The sequence below is a fragment of the Mytilus californianus genome, unplaced genomic scaffold, assembly GCF_021869535.1.
Source record: "Mytilus californianus isolate M0D057914Y unplaced genomic scaffold, xbMytCali1.0.p SCAF_1, whole genome shotgun sequence".
NCBI classification, from domain to species: domain Eukaryota; kingdom Metazoa; phylum Mollusca; class Bivalvia; order Mytilida; family Mytilidae; genus Mytilus; species Mytilus californianus.
The window spans coordinates 54,560,904-54,586,231 of NW_026262581.1; the positions used below are offsets into that span (position 1 = coordinate 54,560,904).

At 33.1% G+C, this 25,328-nt stretch overlaps 2 protein-coding genes across 2 annotated transcripts in view; one reads left to right on the forward strand and one right to left on the reverse strand.

Annotated features, from left to right (window-relative positions):
- Positions 1–11,192: 11,192 nt before the first annotated feature.
- Positions 11,193–22,577, reverse strand: LOC127721542 (transforming growth factor-beta-induced protein ig-h3-like). Its single transcript, XM_052228305.1, has 6 exons — positions 22,440–22,577; positions 20,399–20,625; positions 16,494–16,683; positions 15,485–15,583; positions 14,332–14,442; positions 11,193–11,318 (listed from the first exon to the last, which is right to left on the reverse strand). Exons 1-6 carry the CDS (start codon positions 22,465–22,467, stop codon positions 11,230–11,232), a joined length of 744 nt encoding a protein of 247 aa, XP_052084265.1. The 5' UTR covers positions 22,468–22,577; the 3' UTR covers positions 11,193–11,229.
- A 1,734-nt stretch (positions 22,578–24,311) lies between these two features.
- The window catches only part of LOC127723724 (protocadherin Fat 4-like), a 77,421-nt gene continuing 76,404 nt past the window's right edge, over positions 24,312–25,328 (forward strand). Inside the window, exon 1 of the mRNA XM_052230505.1 lies at positions 24,312–24,430. Coding sequence (XP_052086465.1) covers positions 24,379–24,430 — 52 coding nt within the window. The 5' untranslated portion in view covers positions 24,312–24,378. The remainder of the gene's footprint in view (positions 24,431–25,328) is intronic.

Genomic DNA, 25,328 nt, shown 5'->3' on the forward strand with positions numbered 1-25,328 from the left:
TGTATGACGGACAAAAGACAGAGTGGACAGTTTATAATTGCGACTTTGAACAAGTCGCTCAATGGAATGAATGGACGGACGGACAGGGAATGTCAGCACAGCTGGCTATGAGCCTACGCGGAATTGCGCAAGTGTGTTAAGCGAGCTATCCGTGGATGCGCTCTCTCACTATAATACACTGAAACCTATGCTGATGCAGCGGTTCTGTCCACCAGAAAGAGAAACACCATATCGATGCTATTTCAGAAACAGGAAACGCCATCGTGATAAAACATCCGCAGACTATTGATATGCACTTAAAAGACTGTAGTCGTGCATTACCGTCAATTCCTATTACAATGCGGGAAAATCTTGTAGTAGAGCAATATGTATCTGGGTTGGGTAATGCCGAGCTAAAGCGCTACGTGCAGTTTCCACACCCAACGACACTCGATCGCGCAATTTCGTTAGCAATGGAGTTCGAGGCGTTTGAAGGCGCGCAAGTTTTCCCGCGTAAAGAACACGGATGAAAGGCAAGTAATGACCCTTACAAATAAAATAAATTGGACTCGGTCAAATTCAAACACGAGAAGACAAAAATCGCCGAGTTAGAGGAAACAATAAGAGACGTTCAGCAAAAGGAAGGACACTACATTCCCGATTGTCTGGGTTTGCAAACAAAGAACCCTGTTTAGCCGACACAAACCTAAAGTATACCTAATGGACGATCGAAAAATAATGCTGGACTTTCCAGCGACATGAAATTGAACGTTGCGCAGATAACAAACGCAAAATCGTTCATGTGGACAATTTGAAGTCCATATTTTTACCGTATGACAACGATTATGATGTTGTGTTTAACAAAATAACGACCGACAGGGAAATACCAAATTCAATAAGTATGCCTACCTAATATTTCCCGACTGATACAAAAATTTAATCAAGCGAGGTTGAGGCATGCACATCTCGGTACAGCAGGACTAGAAGGCTTATCAAACCACCAATTATTTTTTTCTATTATAAAAACAACAACACAGGTTGCGCTTAACATGGAGGGAGGATATAAATATCATTTTAAAAAATCGTAATTGAGGCATATAAGGGAGGAGACATGTGATTTCACATTAAAATATTATTGACTTACTTTGTGTAAATTGCGCTCATTCCTGAAAAGAAATTCACAATAATTAAATTCGTTCATGAAATGTCGCGATATATTGGAATTAAAGCTGAATTTTATCCATGGTTATGTAGTTATGTACACATTTAGGAAAACAATGGGCTATTTAGCTTTCAGTTGTGTATATATTTACATGCCATTTCCTTTAAAATACATAATAATAGGATTTATTAAAGATTAGAAATGGTTTAATTTTAGCCCGGTTGTTATAAGCATATTGTTGCTTACTTTTTTTTTGAATTTAACAGTCCATGGAAAATTCGCCACTAAGGAAAAATACAAACGGCACTGGGAAGAAAGGCATATAGAGGAAGTGCAGAATTTTGAATGCTTCTTCAAAAACTGCTTTACATAAGTAAGGAAACAGTCTGATATGAGAATTCATTTAAGAACTATTCGCAGTGAACATGGTGAAGCAACAAGAAAAGAATAGAAGACATTTTACTCAAATGCAGGACCAGGCCCGTCAGGAGTACATGATATATTGATCCGGGGTTTTTCGTTTTAAGCAGAATGAAGGAAAAGACTTTTGTTGTTTCTGTCGTCTCATCGTATTGAGTTGCACCTGTCTTCCATTTCCGCATCCACCTCCTCTTAAGTTTCCGTAGTTGCTTTAACAGGATCATCCCTTGTCTCACTCGTCTCGCCGTTTTATGTCCCTGTCAAAACCTACCAGACGCCGTCGTTTACTGTTTTACCTTCTCCGGTCGTTATTACCGACGTCTTGTCTGCCGACACTATGGACACAGGATATGACGTTGCTTTCAGCGTCCACATACCACCTTCATTACATACCAAGAGGCCAGCAGCCATCACACTCGAATAATATCGCAAAATATTTAGACCTTTCCCTCCATTGAGGACTCTGCAACACAAACCTCCTCTATGGATATACAGCAGGTTTATTTCCCACCTATATCAGCAGCACAAATGGAACTGAAGGACCATTTGAGGTTTTATGTAACTGCATGGACCAGTTTGGAAGACAAAGGGAGGCCACAAAACTCAGGCTAGAGGAGTTGAGAAAGGAAAAATCTTCATTTTAGAAGAAGGAGCTCAGCCGAGTCAGAAAACAGAGAGCTCCACAGACAGCTCTCTAAGATAACATTGACGGAAAGCCATTTTGCAAACAGGATCCCTAAACAATAGTTATATAATCAAAGAATTGTGATTTACAGGGAAATTTTGTTCTTTCTTTTCATGAAATGATTTTAATTTAATTATTATAAAATATTGGTGATTTTTCTTTTATTGAGAGACAGTTATCTTAATATTTTAAAATATAAAATTGATTGCTACTAGTTTCCTATATTTAATGTACTCTCATGAGGACTTAAGTGCATTGGCTGGTGCACATTATGTCTTAAGGGAGGGGGATTTTAGTGGTAGACGTTTCTATATTTACTCCTCTCGGGGTTCCCTATTGTTCATATGTATATATACGTACAACGTACTCTCCATGTTCCTTTTAGCAAGCTCAAATAACTTATTCCTTACGTTGTACATTCCGTCGGGCACTTCCTGTGTACTGACCCCGGCCGGCCGCTTCGGACATATAAATACAGCCATCTCCGACGTCCCGGGGATAGCCCCGATAATTACGTCACTGCGACGCCAACTAGACAACTGTAGACTTTTAGAACGAAACAAGAACAACAAACTTTACACTGGTAAGAACATCTACCACGAATATGGATAAATCTTGTTATATTTATTCTACATAGCTAATTAAATGAGCAGTCATTTAAAGGATTTCTTAAATTATTCAACTATCCTAGTAACCAGGGAAGATATTGTTTTGACAAAGAGACACTCATAAACAAAAGGATCACTTTGTTTATTTACATTCACTCCCATTACAATACAAAAAGTAACTGTAAGACGTAGTGTTTTTTGTTTACTAAAACTTTGTTTGGAATTTACTCGTACAAGACTGGCATCAGAAGATATTGACTGTCATGTGCAGGTCCATTTGGCTTTCATAGTATCGAACATTTCAGGTACATAATAAACCTACTGTGATGTCAAGTTTCACAAAAGTTAATCCTTTGAATAACCGAAAACAATCATACATATGTGAATTGCTTTAATCTACCAGCCGGTCAGCAAGAAGGAAAACACACTCGTACATAAACTAAACATGTCATACAGTTTACCGTAAATAAAGACAACAGTAGTATACCGCTGTTCAATAGTCGTAATTCGATTCAGCAAAAACAAATCCGGTTAACAAACTAAAACCGAAGGAAACACATCAACTTTAAGAGGAAAACAACGGAACAGCAGAAACACTGAACTACAACAAAAGCAAACACCTACATACATAGAAACGGACTGTAGATAACAACTTCCATAGACGTATTAACTCCTGTATGCAAATTTGTCTGCGATTACCTAAAGTAAAACAAGTTCCCGTAAAATTTTTGTCTCGCAATTCAAAACATTCGACGTCATACATGTAGATAAAAGTGATCCTTTGACACCAGAGGTTATTTGTAGGCAAATTTAGGGTCATTAGGAGCAAATTCAGCTAAATATCCAAAACTTTAAAAAGTCTTTTTAAAGATATGCAAATCCTTTGAGTTTAATAAGTTTTTTTTCGGCAATTTAAAGTACAATGACTACATCGAATACTTTTTATCTTGAAAGAAATACTGATTACATATGGCACCCCGTTAAAATCATCTTCTTGAATTTCAAAAGATATTTTTAATTTTTTTGGGATTTGATTTTCGATTATTTACCACCAAAAACCTTATCAGCAAGGAAAAGGATAACAAAATAAAACAAATTTGAGTCCATATACTGTCCAGCAATGCGACAGGTCTTTTACTGATCCCTTAAAAGTTATCAAGGGTGGTTAGTATGAAAATTGTGACACGGTCACAAAACGGTGATTGTACTCCATTTTGGCCGGACGTCGTTCAGTATTTAAACAACTTGATAAAACAAGTGACTTAAATCCTCATTTTCCTCACAGCATGAGTTTGATATGTACAGGACGAGAGTTGGAAAGATTTCTATACCCTAGTTAACTCTTAGTAATCGGAAACATACAAAAATCATCTTAAACCTGGCAAGTAGTTTTACTAGAAGTAGGAAACATTGAGACATATCAACATCGCGATAAAATAAATAGCATTTGTGTTTAAAATCATAAAACATGTTAATGTTTCCGGAATAATAATCACTTCAGACCAAACGTTTTGAGAGTCAAAATTAAGTGTAAACAGTCTGATCTTTCACTAATCTGCGTTGATTAAGACCGATTTAAAATCTGAAAAATGAACACATCAAGAACAATTACCTTGGTACAAAAAAGACTGTTAATAATATCCGTTGTTTAACCTTCAGATTTAACGCTTGTCCAGTTTAGAGGAAATTAAAATCATTTCATCATCTATACTATTTATAGATGAAAAGATTATATAAAATAAAAAAAAAACACGTCGAGTAGAACATTTGTATTACACATTGTACAGTTATTTCTTTTAGTTAAGATAGAGTCCGTCAGGATGTTTGGTTGGGTTTTTAATAATGTTACACTATGTATTATATAAAGGACATTGTTTCAACATATAAACATGATTTAGTTTTATTGTCCAAGTTATTACAGGGATTTTCGTATTTTAATCAATAATAAGAATATTTTGTTTGGAAAGATGTTTTAGCGTAGGAAGTAAGGTAAGAATGTTGTATTCATCCATTTATATGATGGTAAATTCTGTACTCTTAGTTTTAGAAACTACGAAAAGGTCAGATTAGCTTCAGTCGTGGATCTGTCTCCGTCGCCTTTTCGTTTCTGGTTCATTTCAGAAAAAAATATTCGGTCTGATAAAAAGAACAACGTTTATGAAAATATTTTAAAGAACTTACAAGGGGACAACCTTTGATTTTCGGATGGAGGCAGGATTTTTCATTCCAGATCCATGAAGCATCACTGTCACAAAATGATTGCGCACATGTTGAAGTTGTGCAACTGGAATTATAAAATTGTTTGAGGAATCCACCCAAGCTTATAAGCATTATAAACACGTAGTTAAAGCAAAATTTATAAAAGATGATACAAGTTTTAAGTAATCAACTCCTACAATGTTCCACTAAGAACCCTGCATCTTCACAGTGAGATTGAAAACATGTGTTTAAAGTGTGCACCTGCTACATGTATTATGGATTTGTTTTGGAATTTCCCACTACTATTCCACACTTGGAAATTTAGTATTTTTTCTGCGAAATTTACAAAATATGGTACCAGTGTTGTGTAATCAAATCATCCTACAGATCCAGATCCCTAACTTCACCGAAAGATTGCACATATGTTAAAATTGTGCATCACCAATTATAAGAAAGTTAACTTTTAAGAAATTTTTACTCATATACGAGACTTGGGAACTAAGTCCTTTTTGTTTGTTTAGGTTGAGTTTTTTTCTGATTAATATTTGCTTGTAGTTACATTAAAGTTGAATTTTTTCCCGTATGTATGTATTGTATTGTTAAATTTTAATAGCCTACTGACTAGAACAATATAATAATTAATACCAACGCAACGAAGTTGCAGAGGATATAATTCTGACTGTTGACCCGTCTGTTTTTCATCGTTTTGTTGTCGCCGGGATAGCACTTTCATTTTTCGAAAACTCCAAATTTTCGGATGAAGGTTTCCACTCATCAAAACTGCAGATAAGCTCGTTTTCAGAAAAAATTGAAATTGGCCCTTTATAGTAAGTCTTATGGACGGATAGGGTCTTCATTTTTATCCGATCCTTTTCAAATTTGTTGAAATATTTCCACCTATCAAAACCTTGGAAGAGTTCGATATTTAGAAAAACCTTAAATGTTGGTCCATTTTTGGAAGGGGCACTCTCTCCTATATCTATTTGCCATCGAGAAAGCGGCTTCATTTTTTTATCAGATCATTTTCAAATGATGGTTTTCATTCATTAAATCCTCGGGTGCTTTATTAGTAGAAAAATCTGAAATAGGCTACTTGTTCAACTATCCCATATTGGTTGTGTGTGGTGTGTGAATTTGCTCACTAAAGTTTGATTTTTCATATAACATTGTACATTAACTTTCCTTTGAAAACACCAATTCTAATTTATTTTGTAGAGAGCAAATGAATACATTTCTATCTCGAAAGCGGTTGTGATCGCCTTGTGCATATTCGTTGCATTTGCAGGTAAGAAATGGGTTCATGGCATGCATTGCTAGAAATACCAGAAACAAACCCAACATGTATATGTTATTATAGAATTTTCATAAGGAACTATTTGTCCAGTCATTTGGTATATGTTAGGTTTCGCGTCAGCTATATACAGTGTTTAGTGGATACGTTGGGTAAATTCAGCATCATTACAATAGCAGATTAATTTTTCGGCACAAGATGCACATTTCGACAATAAATATATCTTCAGTGATGCTCGAGACCAAAATATTTACAAATCTAAATATTATCAAAAACACGAAGAGCTGATAAACAAAAAAGAACATTAAGTTATTTGACTAAGTGTATTATATGATTGCCAATGATACAGCTATCATTGCTCTATGCGCAGTGTTGCGATATTCAATTTGCCTTTATACTTTATGTAAACAACGACCCATACATGTAACATGTGTAAATATAAATTCAGCTTTAGATTAAGAACTATATTACATGTAGTGTCCTGATTAATCAACACATTAATTAGATAACCCTTTTCGACCGTTTACTAGATTTTGGTTATATTCCACAAAAACTGTTGAAATGAATATGAAATTTTTCATCATTTTCTATCTATATAAAAAGTAAAATAACAAAAATACCGAACTCCAAGGAATTATTCAAAACGGAAAGCCCCTTATCTATATCAAGGGAAAATTGAATAAAAAAAAGACATGAATATTTCGAGATCATAATTGATTGACAACTACACATGTATCATAGATTATCTTTAATACTTGAATAGCATCCTAAACAAAATGTACTAGTGGAAACGAATGAACTGCTCGAACTTTGTTTAATGCAGAATTGCTTTTAGGTCTAGAAAAGCCACGAATAATGTCTGTATCAAGACAAACTTCATATTCAATCGAGGTACATTGGGAAAAACCAGTTGAGATCAATGGTAGATTATTGAGTTATGATTTACAGTGGAGAAACAGAGCAACTGGCGAAGAATTGAACAGGGTCGTTGACTGTGTAACTAACACTCCAGTTTACGAGAATATATTAGGTGCTAGTATACATGTACACTTAAAATTAAAGTAGAGTAATAGTTAGAAATCTATTCATTATGAAAAAAACCTATTTTAGGTTCGAAATGTTAAACGTTTTAATTCTGACAATGAAATGTATGTCTATAATGATTCATTCAGGTTGTCTGTGATAGATGCATGTTATAGGAGATGCAAATTAAATACAGACCAGTTACTGACATGGAAAGAGCCAGTTAAACTTTCAAATACGTGTACACCTTTTGTATGATAAGCAGATTTCATGTATTCAGATGCAATATAAAAATAAGGAGATGTGGTATGATTGCCAATGAGACAATTTCCCACCCGAGTACAAATGAAGAGGGTGTAAGTAATTATAGGCTATTGTACGGCCTTTAGCATTTAAAAAAATCAGCTATAAAAGGCCTCGACATTAAATATGTAATACAAACTCACTCTTCTTTTCAATTGTGGATACGCTGAACGAATAAAAAAAGATTTTTTAGTCATGTTTGTTCCGGAGGTTTCCCTTCGTAAATCTAAATGTCTGGCCTTTAAATATTGACCAGTTGAATGCCGCCGACATCAGCAATTTCAGATCCTAATAAATATTATTGTGTTCACTTGTTGTTGTCTATAATACGGATTAAATATTTTCCGTTTACCAACCGTGATCACTTAGAAAAAGGACTCATAGTTCACCAAATATTTTTTTTAAAAAGCCAATTTTACAACGACACTAGCTAATAACTTTAATAAATTAGAAAATAAGAAAAGAAAGGGAAACTTTTTACTATAAACAAATTGACTCGAATTCGCGCTTTTTTTTATCAACATGCTTTGTTAATCATAAGTCATATGTTCATATAACGTCAGTTATATAGTTGTTATATTTCAGAGCCCTTATGTATACACAGTATGAAATAAGGGTAAGAGCTGTAACTGCTTTTAGAAAAGGTGAATTTAGTGACAATTACCCTGCATTAACAGTCATAAAATTTGGAACAAAAACAGTATATATACAATGGCTACAACCAGAAACAGTGTACCGCAGTGTTGATGCATATATGATTGAATTTGTCAATATTGACTCTGGTTTCAAGAAAATGGACAAGATTGCACCAGATCAATTCAAGGTACATTGTTCATTGCAGCATTAAAAATACGGCAAGCTTGTGGCTAAGAAGAAAAGTAAACTATTCATCTCTATGCACACAATTTGAATCAATATTTTTTTAATGTTTTTAACCTTCTACCGAGGTTTAGAAGTATGGTTACCTGGACTCCCATCCAACAGACATTGATGGACGGCGCGTAAGTTTGCCTATGCGAATGTAAAAAAAACCGCAGCGGTTTTTTTAAGAGGAATGTAGACGCTGCGTAGTGAGAGTCATGTAAACATCAGTAAATCCATGCACAAACACGGTATGGAGTCCTTAAAATGAAATTTTGCATGGCAAATTTCGGCCCATACGAAAAAACACTCTTTCTAATCAAAAGTCCAAACCACCCACTTTATGTTTCGGGCGGTCATTGGCAAAATTTTATAAAAAATACTTGTTTTATGACAATTACTAAACTTATTTAGTAGAATATTAAGTCTTTAATATTAAAACCGCTAGGTTTCATTAGCCCTTGAATATGGACACTGTAAGTGAAAGATAAACCAAGAGAAAATTGTTGCAGCTGATACAGAGTTTACATGTATGTTGTAGGTTGTTACATCAGCTGGATTAAAATGGGTTGAAACTTCTGTAGAGCTACCGTCTAACACCCTATATTCTGCTAGAATCGCAGGACTTACTGTTAGCTTGTATTATTCTTCCGAGTATCTAGGAAATTATTCCGAGTTTAGATTTTTGGAATTAAAAGGTAAGTTTGTAAGGAATGTAAATCATGGCGAGAAAAGTGCATCTTATAGGTAATTGAATAAGCTGCTATCTGTGGTTTTTATTAAGAACAACATGTATCGATGATTTAATTTAATAGCGTTCAGAGTTGAAGAGCGATACACATAGCTTCATGTTGGTTGATTTTACAAAGACTTAAATTATAGACTGACTCGAAGAAGATCCAGCATAAAGATACAAATCTTAACATTCTTCAGACTCAATTTGTGTCTAAAGTTTGTACAAATAAATGTACAATTACAGTGTTTTATTACAAGATATGTATGCACATTGTATTGGTGAATTTCATAATTAACTGAATACACGAAATGCATTTCATGAAAGCAGTTGTTTGTTGAAATGTAAGTAACTATTTCATATAAATAATATTTAAATGCTAAAGTAATTCAAGTATTTTTACTACATTTTGAATTTGTACAGATACCACAAATTAAGACTTTATAACAGGCGATTGTTTTGGTTTTTTTTTTTTATTCATATCAATTCTATTAATGTACAAATGAATAGCTAATTCGTTACAATATTATTTTGTAGATCAAAAGACAGACTTTCGAAAGACACCTTAAACCCTTTGGGAATGCATAATTAGATATAAAAAAATGGTCTCAATATATGCATGTTTAAGTGTTCTAATTTCTACTTATTTCAAACAGATATTCTTATATTCAATAGTTTTGCCAACCAGTGGTAAATTAAAAGCAATAATTTAGCCTACTTGGAGATATTGTTACCGTTACACCTCACAAGTTAATCTGAAAAATACCCTTTTATTCATAAAATTGGAATCTTGCTCATCATATTTGCTACTAAACTTGTTCTCTTTTATTATGTTCACGATAAAGGGCAAAAAGGAACAAAATGCGCAATAACCTTTTATAGTTGACTGTGCGGTATGGGCTTTGCTCATTGTTGAATCCGTACGGTGACCTTTCGTTGTTAATTTCTGTGTCATTTGGTCTCTTGTGGAGAGTTGTCTCATTGGCAATCATACCACATCTTTTTTATAATAACTCGTATCAGAAGTTGACTGATGATTTTGATCATAATGGACAGTATGTAAATCTAGACATTCTGGACATTTTAGCTTGTGTCAGATTCTTCCTATCTACTACGGTTTTCATAATAATGGACTAAACTTGCATCTTACATCTATGTTATATTTTTAAACATGTCGCCCATATTGATTGATGAGCAGGATCATCTAACAAATTAAAAAAAAAGAGTTCCCAAAAATGACGATTATGCCTAAATTTTGTTCCAATATGCCGGTAGTTTCATAAAATATTTTTATAAAGGTTAACGTACAACGACGGACGCCAAGTCATGGCAATAACTGAAACTGGCCTTCTGGACCAGATGAGCTAAACGGAAAACTTAAATAATCATGGTATATTGCATTTCATATCATCTAGTACATGTAAGTACAGTCACAATTAATGAAAGAATCCATGCATCAATAAAGGAATCTTATTGATAAATTGTTATGCAACATTACTTGGTGAAAGAAAACCCCGTAGTCTTTGGCTTTATACACGTTCAAAGTTTCAGTCATGGCGAAAATAAGTAACAAATATAAAACCTTATTTGCTGCTTGCTACAATCACTAATGCTGCATTTTACTGAAAATATTCTATATATAGACATTTCTATTGTTATGCATTCCCAGAAATCTCTGCAACTACATTTCCTGAATATATGGCGTTTTCCGTGATTACAGAAGATAGGGCCTCACCAGTACCATATCAGTACCTTTGTAAAAAAAATTGAATAAATCTCAGCTTTTATATATCTCAAATGACCAATAAAGTCCATAATCTGACGAATGATTTGCGAAAACTGCATGCGGAAAGTTTTACATCTTTTGTGGATAAAACATATTGATAAGCCTGTTATTTTAGAAGTTAGAAAGGAAAAACTACTCAATATCATGTTTTAAAGGATGCACAGAATATTTATTTCATTCTACAATAGTTTGTTTATGACATGCACTACTCCGTTCTTTGTGATAAGATCTGGCTTTGAAATACCACTGTCGTTCACTGTTATATTTCCTGTAAATGATAATAATAACAATACTATACATTCAAAAATACAAGTGCAGTTTTTAAGGCCATAACTGGAAAATGTTTTTCTATCATAAAATGTTTGTTTAATGGAGATCGTGCTGTTGCATTTGTCAACGAAACCTTCGAGTAACACAATTTCAACTACGAGCGCCTCGAGAGTATTCAAACTTTTAAAGGTAGATTGATTGTTTGTTGGTGTTTAACGCCACTTTCAGCAATATTGGTTATATCGTGGGGGTCAGTTTTGTTGGTGGAGGACTATTTAAAGCACTCGGGCATCAAGTCCCCTTACTGTTAAAGAGTGTACTTTGTTTGTGTATATTGCAAAAAAATTAGTTCAAATAGATTGGAAAGTTCTTTGATCAAATATTTATCAAATCAGATTCAGAATGTTCGTTTGAGTTCTACGGTCTTTTGATTCACATTTTTTCAAGAAGTATATCTTAGTTTTTAGACTAAGTTTGGTTTTAGATAAACTACACTTTTATGTAAATGAACTATCGATTTGTAATATTTAAACGTTTTCAATGGGTGTTATTTACCCGATAACCAATTAAATTATTTGTGTGTTTCAAGTACAAAAATGTATTCTTTTGATACTCAGCTTTATGAATTGTTTCAGACACAAATTCAACCTGATTTCAACAAAAGGACATATGCACGTACACACAAAGTTAATTATTAGGTCTTTCCACTTTTCCGTTTCTTCCGCCAAATTTTGTTATCGCGTAAAATTTTTGTTTCGCAATATGTCGCTAAGATATTTCTTATATAGTTTCATACAGTTTATGCGCTTTTTATTTTCACCGATTCGAAGCTGAACAATTTTCATTTTAAGAGTTATCTCCATATTCACTGTTTATCATGTGGGTGCATCTTCTTTGTAACAAAAAAAGATATCGACAAAATTCTTTTTCTAAATTGTTCGTTACATCCTCAGGAATTTTTGGCTAATTTGGATCGAAGCGATTCGATGAAATTTTAAAGGAGTTATCTACCTTTATCAAATAAATTTGTCAATATGTTTTTTCAACTCATAAACCGTTAACCGTATAACCCTGGAATCTTTTTATTTGAGGTCCCTAGGTTCTAACTTAGAAAATGAGGTCAAGGTCAAAGGTCAAGGTCAAGTTCTCAATTTTGACCTTTCCTTGTTTTTGCATTTTCTCAAACACTTTTAAAGATATATATGAAACAACAAGTGCAAAATGTTTGCTTTATTGTAATGAAGATATGGTATATTTGGTCTGAAACAATCTAATGACATCTTATAAGAGTAAGTTACTTGAAATGTCCAATTATAAGGTTAATTAATTATTACTTCAACTTGGTTCATTATAAAGCCATATGACCTTTTACAAAAGTTTGGATGACATATGACCTTGAAGAATGACAATCGGAAGAGACCTTGAGAAAACTGGAAGTAGCCATTTTTGCACTTTCTTCATGGAAAAGTACTCGGAATCCATATATTTTGTAATCTTAATACATTGACTTATCACTGAAGACTAGAAATGACTTTCGATAAACCGGAAGTGGCCAATTATCTCCTGGTTTACAAGCAAAAGTATATAGAAACACTATATTTTTGGAATCAGTGGGAAAGAAACTATTATATGAGACCGGAAGTAACATTTACTTCACCAGAAGTAGCTAATTATCTTCCTTATTTCACTCAGAAGTATATAGAAACCACTTATTTATCGCATCAGTATGAAGAAACTGATGATAAGATGCCAATTTTAACTGAGTAAAAACGAACTAGCTTCTTTTCAATAAATTTAAAAATTGCTGTGGAAAGACCTTAGAGAACAATTGGTTTTTAATTTTTTCTTTTCTTCCGTCTAATTTTTTTTTTTCGTTGTTTTATTGTTTTATAAGATGTCGCTTATATTTTTTGAATATGATATCGTACAGTTTATACGCTTTTGAAACTAACTCTGCTTAACCGAACACTTCACGTTGTAAGAGTTATCTCCCCAAACACTGTTTTTCTTGTGGCCACTACTCCTTTGCAACCGTAAAAGTTTACGACAAATTTATTTTACCAAATTGCTCGTTACATCTTCAGGATTAGGATGACCATTCGGATCGAAGCTATCCAGAGACTCCATATTAGTTATTCCCCCTTATGCATTTGATATAAGTGATATGCATTTCTAACTGCTATACCATAAGTGATAAAGACTGATTTGAGGTCCTTGGTCCAAAAAAATGAAAATTAGGTCAAGGTCAAAGGTAAAGGTCATATTCTAAATTTTGATTTTGGCTTATTTTCACTTCTTTCCAAAAACCGTATAAGATATCGACAAATTATTTTTACTAAATTGTTAGTTGCGACATGTCGTAACACGTAAATTTTGATTGCAAGGGTACGTTGACCGTAAAGGAGAGTTTTCTCCCTTTTTATATTTAAAATTACATGTATAGTGGTATAACTCATTTACCAAGTATAATAAAGACCTAGGGTAATTTGTTTAAAGGTCCTTGGTTTATGACTGAAATTGAGCTCAAGGTCAAAGTTGAAATTGACGATCTAGATTTTGACCTTTGCTTTAACTTCATATTTAGACACGATAAAGCCATGGGACTCTTTTCATTAGGTTGCAATTTACATGAGCTTGAAAATCCAACCAGAAATTACTTTGTGTCAACCGGAAATAACTTTGTTTTGTACTTATTTGATGTAAAAGTATATAGAACCATATATTTTTGGAATCAGTGTCAAGTAAACTATCAAATAATACCGGAAGTGACATATATCAGACCGGAAGTAACAAATGATCTCCCTTATTTCAATAAAATTCTTTAGAAACCATATATTTTTGGAATCAGCGTACATTAAGGTATCATTTGACACTTTATATGACACTTTAAACCGTATCTTAATATTTTCATATCAAAATGAATCGTAAGAAGTGGAAAGACCTTCAATTGTTCTCTGAACAATTGGTTTTTAATTATAATAAATATACGTATCTATTTTAGTACTACTTACCAGGACTAACATTTATTTTAATTCTGCTGCCTTGAGATGTGAACAAGTCTTGTCCATTTACTAGGTCAGCAGTGAAATAGACAGAGTTGACAATCAAGCTCGAAACAAAATCTTAAAAAAGAAAATATGGGAAAAAATCAAGCAATAATCATTATCGCGAAATTTTAATTATAGAACATTTGATATAAGTTATATGAAAATAAACTTATATTCCATGATTATGTGTTTTGCTTTTTTGGCTATTTCAAAGTAGTTTAAACTGGATTCACAAGTTTTGAAATGAAAAATATATAACTGTTAATAAACGCGGAGAAGATGCATCCCCCTTTTTCCTTCAAATTAGATTATTTTCCATTAAATATACCATAATTTTATTGCTTTATGCACAGTTTTCAAGACGTTTTGTACAAATAGGTAAATACATGTTTTAAGCATCACCTAAAATCCAAACTATCTATAGGGGTAAATTCAGTAAATAAGTATACGTCATCAGGGACCGCCCATTTGGGGAAGAGCTTTCTGTATAACACTGAAGTCCTGTGCTCCTCGGATTGGTAGATAATGTTTGTAATTAATATTTTTTGATAAATGGATCAAAACTGAGTTCGAAAAATGAAAAAAATGAATACTAAATGCACTTATTTTTTACTACAGGGCTAAAAAGTAATGGGGTCAGTATAGGAATTAAGTGCGAATCTACAGTGTTTGTAAACAAGGCCATGTGAATGCCCAAAATGCCGCATGACCCTATGTTTTTATTGTTGCAAAAGATAGGACTACATTTGTACTTTAATGAATGATATATGAAAGCTTCTGATTTCTAAAGGTAAACCAGGTATAAATTTAATTCAAGACATAGATTTGCAGTATAGTCAATGAGAGATTTTTTACTGAATTTACCCCATTAGGATTACAGGGCTCTACAAAGAAAAGGGAAGGAAACTGTTACAATACAATTGAGAATGGAAATGGGGAATGTGTCAAAGAGACAACAACCCGACCAAAAAGCCAAAAAACATCTATTACTAATGACTAACTACCACAAAACCAAATTAAACATAATACACAACACTTTTTATCAGATAACTTTCAATAATATAGAAATATACTTGGTTATATTGTTTCTAATCGTGATTTTGTGTTTAAGACTTACGAGCTATAGCTGTGTCGTTCATTAATAAATTAGTCATATTAAAATTAGGAGCTGCATCAAACGCCTCGTCATTTGGAACAAACATGGTTATGTTCTGTGCTATAACAAAATAAAACATAAGAACATTTGCAAACCATGCATAAATATAACAATTGATGCAGTAACTAACTTTAAAGGTTATCTTTCCCCTTTAAGCCATGCAAGAAACTAATTAATTTGGCGTCTGTCGTTAAAATGCTGTCGGTTAATGTGAAGCGACTAAGACTTTGAGTTATTGTGCATGATGACTTGAACTCATAACGTTTTAAGGTTGTTCTCCTCTTATATTTGATGCGTTTCCCTCAGTTTTAGTTTGTAACCCGGATTTGTTTATCTCTATCGATTTATGAGTTTTCGAACAGCGGTATACTACTGTTGCTTTTATTTAAATCAGACAGGATAATCATGTTATATTTTGAATATTATGTGCGTTTCCATAAATATCTATACCAAAGTTATAAAAAAAAAACATTACGTAGAAGCTGGCCTATCGACTTTTCATGCACGGTAAAATCAACATTTTTACTGATTTTATCGTTTTTGTTCATCATTTTAAAAACTAAACTATGTTATAGATGAACAGACACAACACACTAACAGTTATCAGTAATTCATGATGGACAAAAATCAAAATATAATTGAAACCGTTAACTGTCTACATGTGTAAAGGAGTTATTGAGTCATCATCGTCACTACATGTATCATCAGCATCTTCATCGCCATTGTCGTCATCACGAAGAAGCAGAAAAGTGTTTTTTTCCACATTTTTATCAATAAAATATTTTTGAAACTTACACATGTTACATGTACATTCAATTCGATAACTACGGTCAGTATTGGACTGATTTGCTTAAATGAGATTACAAAACCATTTAAAATCAAATAAGTCACACACACAGCTGCCTTTTATTTATTTTTATTGAAACTTGAATAAAAAAGAAAAACCCTGTTTTATATAATGTACAAATACCTTTCAGTTGATCATGCAGACCACCTTTATCAATTAATAGTGACATCTTGGAAAGATTTTGGTGTTCGTGTACGTATTGAGTCGTGTAAACTTCGGGGAATCTGTAAAGCATCCGGTCAATGACATGGACAACACCATTGGTGGCAGTATTATCTGGACTCGTTATATTTGCGCCAGAGATAGTGTGAACCTGTAATGAATTTGTCATTTCTCAAAAGTCGCGGTAATCATTTGGGGTTACCAATTCATTTTGTAACTATAGATATAAGAAGATGTGGTATGAGTGCCAATGAGACAACTCTCCATCCAAGTCAAAATTTATAAAAGTAAACCATAATTATTATAGGTCACAGTACGGTCTTCAACACGGAGCCTTGGCTCACACCGAACAGTAAGCTATAAAGGGCCCCACAAAATTACTAGTGTAAAACCATTCAAACGGGAAAACCAACGGTCTAATCTATATAAAAAACGAGAAACGAGAAACACTTATGAACCACATCAACAAACGACAACTACTGAATATCAGATTCCTGACTTAGGACAGGTGCAAACAAATGCAGCGGGTTTAAACGTTTTAATGGTACCAAACCTTCACCCTTTTTCTGAAACAATAGTGTAACATCACAACATAGAAAGACACACTATAAAATATCAACTGAAATAGCTTAACTCAATCAAAGGATATATTAACACCATTGAAAATACACCGAACAAATAAATTTGACCTATGACACAATGTAAATACAAAATAAATAAACTAAGGGAAGAATAATAAAAGTAACATGTTATATCGGTAAGAAATGTTAAACAATTAAAGAAAAACAATATGCTGGAACAAAAATATCAGCCATTTGCAATAACTTTAAACACAGGTAAATGAAAATAATTTTGTTATTAGGTATACGTGAACAGTACCAATCGAGAAAGGAAATATTTTTACAAAATAAATAATTTTGATGTTCATAGTACGAAGTGAAAATTAATAGTTATACCAAACACTTATCAAAGCCGGTATATAGACCAGATATAACCCTGAATAACATTAAATAACAAAAAAGCAATACAATTAGTATCAACAGGTCAAATAAACAAGAAAGTACGATTTGAGAGTACTCGCAGTTACTGACAGCTAACAATTAATAATAAAAAATCATGCATCAGAGACTAAAATCAACTAAAACACATCCCAGGGATTTAGTATTTTAACGTCATGGACAGTCAAAGAAGACATGACTAGTGCAATGCCAAAAATAAATGTATCGACAGACAGTAGGATAGTTAGGAGTTTAACCTCTTTATAGATCTAAACGAACGTGGGTGTGTCTTTATACATCCCGCTTGAAAAAAATACAAATTTAGTTATGTTTTAATTTGCTGATGACAAAATCGATATTAGTGCCAATGTAAACTATATTCAAAGATCTAATAACAACATTGGTAAGATGTTGTTTTTACAATTAGTATGTCCAGTTTTGTGATGAATGCTTTAGTTTTAAGTACAAAGTTTAATAATAAAGGTATGACAATTTCCTACAAGACGTGTATTTGCAAGACGTTGCCACAAGTATATGCTCTAATATTTCTTTAATGACATTGTCAAGTTAAAAAAAGAGAGGCGAAAGATACTAGAGGGACATTCAAACTCATAAGTCGAAAACAAACTGACAACGCCATGGCTAAAAAAGAAAAAGACCAACAAACAATAGTACACAAAACACAACATAGAAAACTTAAGACTGAGCAACACGAACCTCACCAAAAACTGGGAACTATGGACTCTACGTATACTTTCATATTTTATGTTGTATTTCTTTCTGTCTTTCTTATCGTCCTTTTTCTTATTTTTGTTAAAGAAAGGGTATAAAAAATATTAATCAATTATCAAATTCCTATAAGCGGTAAAACGACTTACTGGCGACTCGCATTTTACAAATAAATTCAGAGATTTATGTCACAACTAAAAGACCAATTAAAATGAAATTAAACTCGTGTAATACACGAACCACACTCATTTATAGATATCAGTTTTTTTGTCAAAACAATGTAAGCTTTCATGACCATTTTGTATTTTCATCATTATTAGTCAATACTTATAAATTGACCGATAGAAGGCTTCATTTAGCACTTTCATATAAGAACAAACGCAGTTATTATAGACGTCATTGGTAACAAGCTAATCATTGACTTGCCATAAGAGTATAATTTGTCTGAGCTTTGCCTGTTGTCTTCATTTTTCATTTATTTTCATATATTTTCATATTTATAAAACTCTTATATCTTCATACTATACTGTTCAAACAAAGAAAAGCATAGCTCGGATGAATTTTTCAAAATGCAAAATATATATTTTACAAGGTAAAATGAAACGGTCAATTCATCTTCGAATTTTTACAGGTTAGTTTTAAATTTAAATGCCCGTTCTTTTGATTTGGCTCTCTGCCACATGAAATTTGCGACTCGCTAAAAGTGCATATGACCTTTTGCTAACGTTTTTCACGAGAATTTTGTGGTCAACTTAACTGTTACACTTTTGCGCATATAAGGACCAAGTTTGAAGATTTAATTCATCACAACGTTTAAACGCTGCCATGCCAAGGTTGGACTCTGCTATTCGAAATATCGTCATCGGCCGCCTCCAGGACAGAGTGTCCTAAAGTGAAGTAGCAAGAACTGAAAATATTAACCAGAGCATAATTTCGCGACTTTGGAACAGATACCAGCAGACTGGTTATACTAAGGACCGCCCGAGGAGTGGACGACATCGCCTAACGACTCCTGGAAAAGATCGCTACATCTGGGTATTTCATCTACGGAATCGAACCGTTGCCGCAATAGCCACTACAGTTGGGATAACAGGATTGAGAATAATCAGCTCACAAACAGTCCGCAATCGACTGCGACAACATGGCATTAGACCCAGGTCGTATTTTGGACCCTAATTGAGGCCGTTACACAGACGGAATAGAGTCCGATGGTGCAACAGATTGAGGGACTGGACATTCCGCAACTGGCGCAGAAACTGGTTCAGTTATGAGTCCCGTTTTATGCTTCAGAAACGTGATGGAAGAACTCGTGTCTACCAGCGCATGAATGAACGTTTTGCTTCCTCGTGTGTCCAAGACGTGGACAGCTTCGTTGGAGGAAGTGTCATGATGTGGGTAGCTATCTCTAATGACCGTAAAACGGATTCCGGGTTTTTTAACGGCGTAAAGTTATAGAGACGAAATTCTCCAACCTCACCTGATGCATGTCAATGACTGACAGAGGAAGTTATTCCAGCAGGCCAATGCTAGGCCTCACACAGCGCGTTTAACAATGGACTACCTTGGGCAGAACAACATCAATGTTCTACCTTGACCTTCCAAATCACCGAACTTGAATCCTATTGAGCATCTATGGGACCAATCGGTCAAACGTGTGTGCCAGCTTCAACCCCCCACCTCAGACCCTTGATCAGCTCCGATAAATATTGCAACATGAATGGCGATCAATTCCACGCAACAACATTAGAACATTGATAGCATCCATGCCGAGGAAATGCGTAGCAGTCTTACATTTGTAGCAACGAGAGGTGGTCATACACGGTACTAACTTTAATGGCACCGGAAGTAAATCTAATTGTGATAAATTGACTTTTATTCATCATTCTCGAAGGAATTGACTCACCTCTTCTTAATCGAACACGTTTTGAGTGAATATCTTTATTAGTAATTGTAAAATTTCCATTCAAAATACATGTATTAAAATTCTTAAAAAATCCATTATGCGTTTCTTTTTTTGCTGAGTATATGTTTGCTTGTTTCCCTATATTTGACTGCAAATGGTCTTTTTGCTCACTTATGGGTGCTATAATAGCACAATACAACAGTTATATGTAACAGTAATAGGATTATAACATTTACCTTTGAGTTTCCCTTCGGATACACATTAAATCGAAGTTGACTGTTTTCTAACATCGTATCATAAAGACCATTATTTTGTAGTGAAGGCAATAGAGATATGTCTTTTGTGATGTGATATGACACAATGTCAAATGCCAATTCCCAGTTTCCAAAATTAAAAATTTTCACAATTTCTGGCGGTAAATTATTAATTGCTGCATCACTTGGTGCAAAGACTGTGTATGGACCTAAAATTAATGATATTAATTAAGGAATTAAAAAAAAAAAATTTAAAAATATAAAAACTTACCATTATAAATTATCGAATTAATTGTAAGCATCATATAAATCCAACCTGATTAGAATACAGATCCTGTCTCCAAGCTTTGCTTACAAGGATCTGACAAATCTTGGGTAAATCAGCAATTTCAGTTTGATTTCGCGTTTTATTCCTCCTAGTTTACGTGCACGCGCTATTGTTCTGGAGTCTGTCCTACAGAAATTTGCTTTAAAGCAGTCACATTCTCTCTAATTTTATTTAGGACATCTTTAAATATAAATCACGATCTCCAATTCTCAAAACGTCCAATCACGTGGCATACGCGCGTTTGCAATCCGACACCTCATCAGGGACATTTATCGCGCCATATGACACTTCTGTTTATATTGAACATTTGCGCATCCGAAAACGGATTGCCGGAAAAATAGAGATTTTTAACTATTCATCCGACTAGCCGGAACAATGAACACTCCATATTTTATATAGTCATCAGTTATGACTCTTCGAGGGAATTTCAAAAGAATAACAAGACAGTCGTCTCTAGTGGAGCAGGAACTGCTCACCGTCCGCAATACCTGAAAGAACACTGATTTTATGGTGATGTTTTGTGTTGTTTATTTAAGCGTTAGCAAGGTGTAAAGTATGGTCAAATATAATGCCTACCCATGGCCATGTTAAAATGAGCATAGAGCATGACATGAAGGAATTATTTTGATTCTAATAGGACAGATACGAAAGTTTCATCGGCATGAATATGTACATTTAATTAGGACAAAAATGAAAATAACGAGAACGTAAACATAGAATGAAAACAGTAAGTATGTGCTAATTAAAAAACTGCTTTGTAAGAAAGCGAAATAAGGACGTCATATCAGAATTTAGAGTTACAAATGTATGTGTAGTTTTTTGCGCAATGTTGTTTGTTCGTTTTTATTTTTTTTTTAGCCATTCTTCTTGTTTCCTTCGATTTATAATCTATACTGTCCACTTTGTATCTTCTTTACTCCTGTTGTTAAACTTTCCATGGCAGACATAATGATAATTATTCCAGTGATGTACATGTCTTTATAACATTGCATTTGAATTATTCCCCTTTGTATGTATAAATTGTGTTTGACTATAAAGTATCATTATGATTATAAAAAGAATGCTTTGTTACAAGCTCCACGATCATTTTCATATTTTTTTTAATTGTTGAAATCAGTTAATACATAATTGCAGTCATGAATACGAGTTGATCTATCAGCTTGTTGATGGGCATCAAAGACGGGTCTCAGTTTCTAATAACAATATAAAATCGTTTAAGAGGAAAAGTTGGGTTCTTTACATTGATATATAGAGGACGGGGATATCTATTTTGTTTATTGTTATTGTAATTATTTGTCTTTTTTTTAACATTGGTTGATTAAGTGTTGGCATTTTGGTAAATTAATCGTTAATTTCTTCTATTTGTTTATAGATGCTCGGTCAAGTGTGAAAATACAAATGAATTTAGAATCAATTTCCGAAAGAAAATTCAGTTCATCTGTTTGATTAGAGTTACTATCAACAAAAATTAGTATTACATGCGATGAGTAAGATTGACATGTGGGACAAAATGTCGAACACACATTTATAAGCTAAGTCATTTAAATGTTAATAATATTTTCCATTATTTTCTTAGATTCATTGTACTAACTTTTACACAGGATCCCAACTGCCCGTTTTAAATTTATTTAATTAAGTGTTATTAATAATGATTATAACATTATAAATAACTATAAATTTTAAGATGTATATTACCTGAATGGTCATCGCCGAGGCGGTACATATATCCAGTGCCCTGTAATAAATTGCCGAATGACGTACATCCTATGCTTGATAACAAGTCATATATATCCTCTTTCGAATGAACATTACATATTACAAAACTTGTCAGTAAAAGTCGCAGAAACATTTTACTGTGAAGTATTGACTATTCAGAATAAAACTTACAAACACATTCTACTTATTATCACTGTGTATTTACATCTGATAGGTGATAATAGAATGATATTGAACTTTGAAATAGTGATAAAATGAACAACTGATTGCATTGTTTGTGTATGCTGTAGATATGATTTTTTTTCTATTTCTGACAAATGAATATAAAATAAAAGTTTATGATGATCATAATGATGACTATCACGAGTTCATGTGATTCTCTCAGTTCTTGTTGGTTTCACTGATTGTTTTTCATAATCGATTTGTGAGATTTGAACATTGATAAACTAGTTTGTCCAATTTTTAGCGTGCAAGTAAACAAACTAAAAGGTTAAGAATTAAGGTCAAAAGAGTTTACCGTTTAGGATTTTTTTTCAATATCAAGAATTAAGATATGATAGTTTACTGCTATGATAGCGTTAAATGGTAATGGGAAAACTTTGTAAGGTGCTTGATAATCTTAAATATGTATGATTATTTTTTACTGGGTTTTTTTCTCTACTTTTCTGCAAAATTGCAAATTGAGTAAATGTGAGTTTGATTCCGCGTCATTTTTTGTTTTAAATCTAATTTCTTTGTTTATTTTTTTTTTAAATGACAGAAACCGTTCATTGTCTGCAACAGTAGTGATTTAAATGGCAATTCGAAATTCGGCCACAGATCAGTTTACGTGCATTAGGATGCTCGTGCGGATGACTTAAAACGGTAAGAGTTGGCGATTTTATTGCATATGTTTAAACAAAATTGTTAGGCCATTGATGATAGTAAAGGGTCTACCTATCACAGGGATACCATTCGGTTCTTTTTTACTTCCAGAGTAGGACCGTGGTAATACGAGAATAACAAGATAAAGAAGCTAAAATGTTCAAAATACCAACTTCGGTGGTGCTGAAAATTCTAGAAATCCAGAAAGTATACACGATTGATGGTTGTTTGATTGCTTAACTTCCAGTGACAAATATTTCATTTATATTCAAATAGTTTTACATGCTTGGCTTTGAAGTATTAACGTCTTTCCACTGCGTTTGTAAAGACCTTATTGTTTTTTCTTTTTTTTTGGATTTTTTTTTTTTTCGGAAAACCAATGCTCAAACTAAGAAGATAAACCAAGAAAATACGTTTCAGACGAACAAACTTGAGGTAGGGCCAACTTTCCCTTAATTTATTTTACAACAGGGTTATATTCGAAAAGTCTTTCAATTTTTATTTAAATTCATAGTATCACAACCGAATGTGTGTACTTTAAGATTGTTACAATATTAAGGCTTATTTCTAAACCGATCAGAAAATTATAAACGCCTAAACAAAAGCCTAAAGCCGCAAATATCAAAACCTTCAAAATTTCAAATTTTTAATAATAATGTTGAAATTGGTGGTACATGTTAAAATATCAATTTTAGATGTCTGTTTTATATAACAACTAACGAGAAACAACATATTCGGTAAACCACGCCCTTCCCCAGTTTCTAAGCCTCATACAAAAAAGTTGATATTTGTCTGACATTGACCTAATAACCAAATATTGTTTATAGATGTTTATTCTATCAAATACGTCGAAGCATTGTATAAAGTTATTCGCCTGAATTACAATAAAACAAAGAAATGTATCACATTTATTAAACACCCTGCCAATTGTGATTTAAATATCATCTTTTAACGTGTGTAATAAGAATGACCTTACAGAAGATTTTATTCACACACGAAGATGTCATTTAAAAAACTTGAGTATAGAAAAATGTTTAATAGAATGGATTTATGAATGGCGCTCATTATTTTTCTAATTGCATCAGAACTCATTTTTTCATCTAAAGGTTGGTTATGGATTGGTTTTCTTTTTTTTCTTTTTACGTATTTAATTTTATTATATGCTTTTTATCTTCAATATAAAAAAAATGCATTTCACCACAGTTTTTAGCTCACATAGTTATTTCCTTTTGTTCCGTCTAGATTTTCCGAGTATCTTGGAATCATCCTTATATTGAATTATTGTATACACAGCAATAGAGCACCACGCTTTAAAAGTATACCCTTACACAATGATTTGAAATATATAAAATGTATTAGATATATCTAAAAGCACAACTATTAGTTATTATGTATATAATAATTCGGTAATGGCTATAAACTTTCAACTTCATATCAGCATTATACGTAATGTTGAAGATATTTAGCAAAAAAAAACTCATGACCATGACTATAATACATGACATATACGCCGCGTTCATTTTCATGAAGATATGTGTTTCATAGTGATGCTTGAGATGGAGAAGAGTCACTGAGTCTTTTGTAGACGAAACGCGGATCTGGCGTACACATTTTTACATCGCGATGACCATGAGGTCATATCGATGTATTGCTATCGCCTAAATATCCATTATGCAAATTAGTTTTGGGTTTTCAACCGATCTATAAAAATTATAGATCCGCGGTCACTTATCTAGTGCAAAATAACATTACTTATCGCTTGTTTCAAATTCATTTTTTCAATGGATACTCCTATAAATATTTTTATTAAAACACAAATTAATAATATGAAAATGTGTTGTCGTTAGTTATATATATATAAAAGTAAAAAATCATTGATGATATAAATGCACACGTACCGAAAAATTGTGTTAAAGCTTACGGAAGAATATCTCAAGAACGTTTTGCGACACTCCCGGCAAGGACCGGTAACTCTGTTATTGTTTTGCGGGAAAATATGAATGG

Coding starts and splice junctions, on each gene's coding strand:
- LOC127721542 (XM_052228305.1), bottom strand. CDS start 22,467: ATGTACCGCCTCGGCGATGACCATTCAG. Junction 15,584..16,493: donor TCTGCATGATCAACTGAAAG/GTATTTGTACAT, acceptor ATTTTGTTATAG/CACAGAACATAACCATGTTT. Junction 14,443..15,484: donor GAACGACACAGCTATAGCTC/GTAAGTCTTAAA, acceptor TTCTTTTTTAAG/ATTTTGTTTCGAGCTTGATT.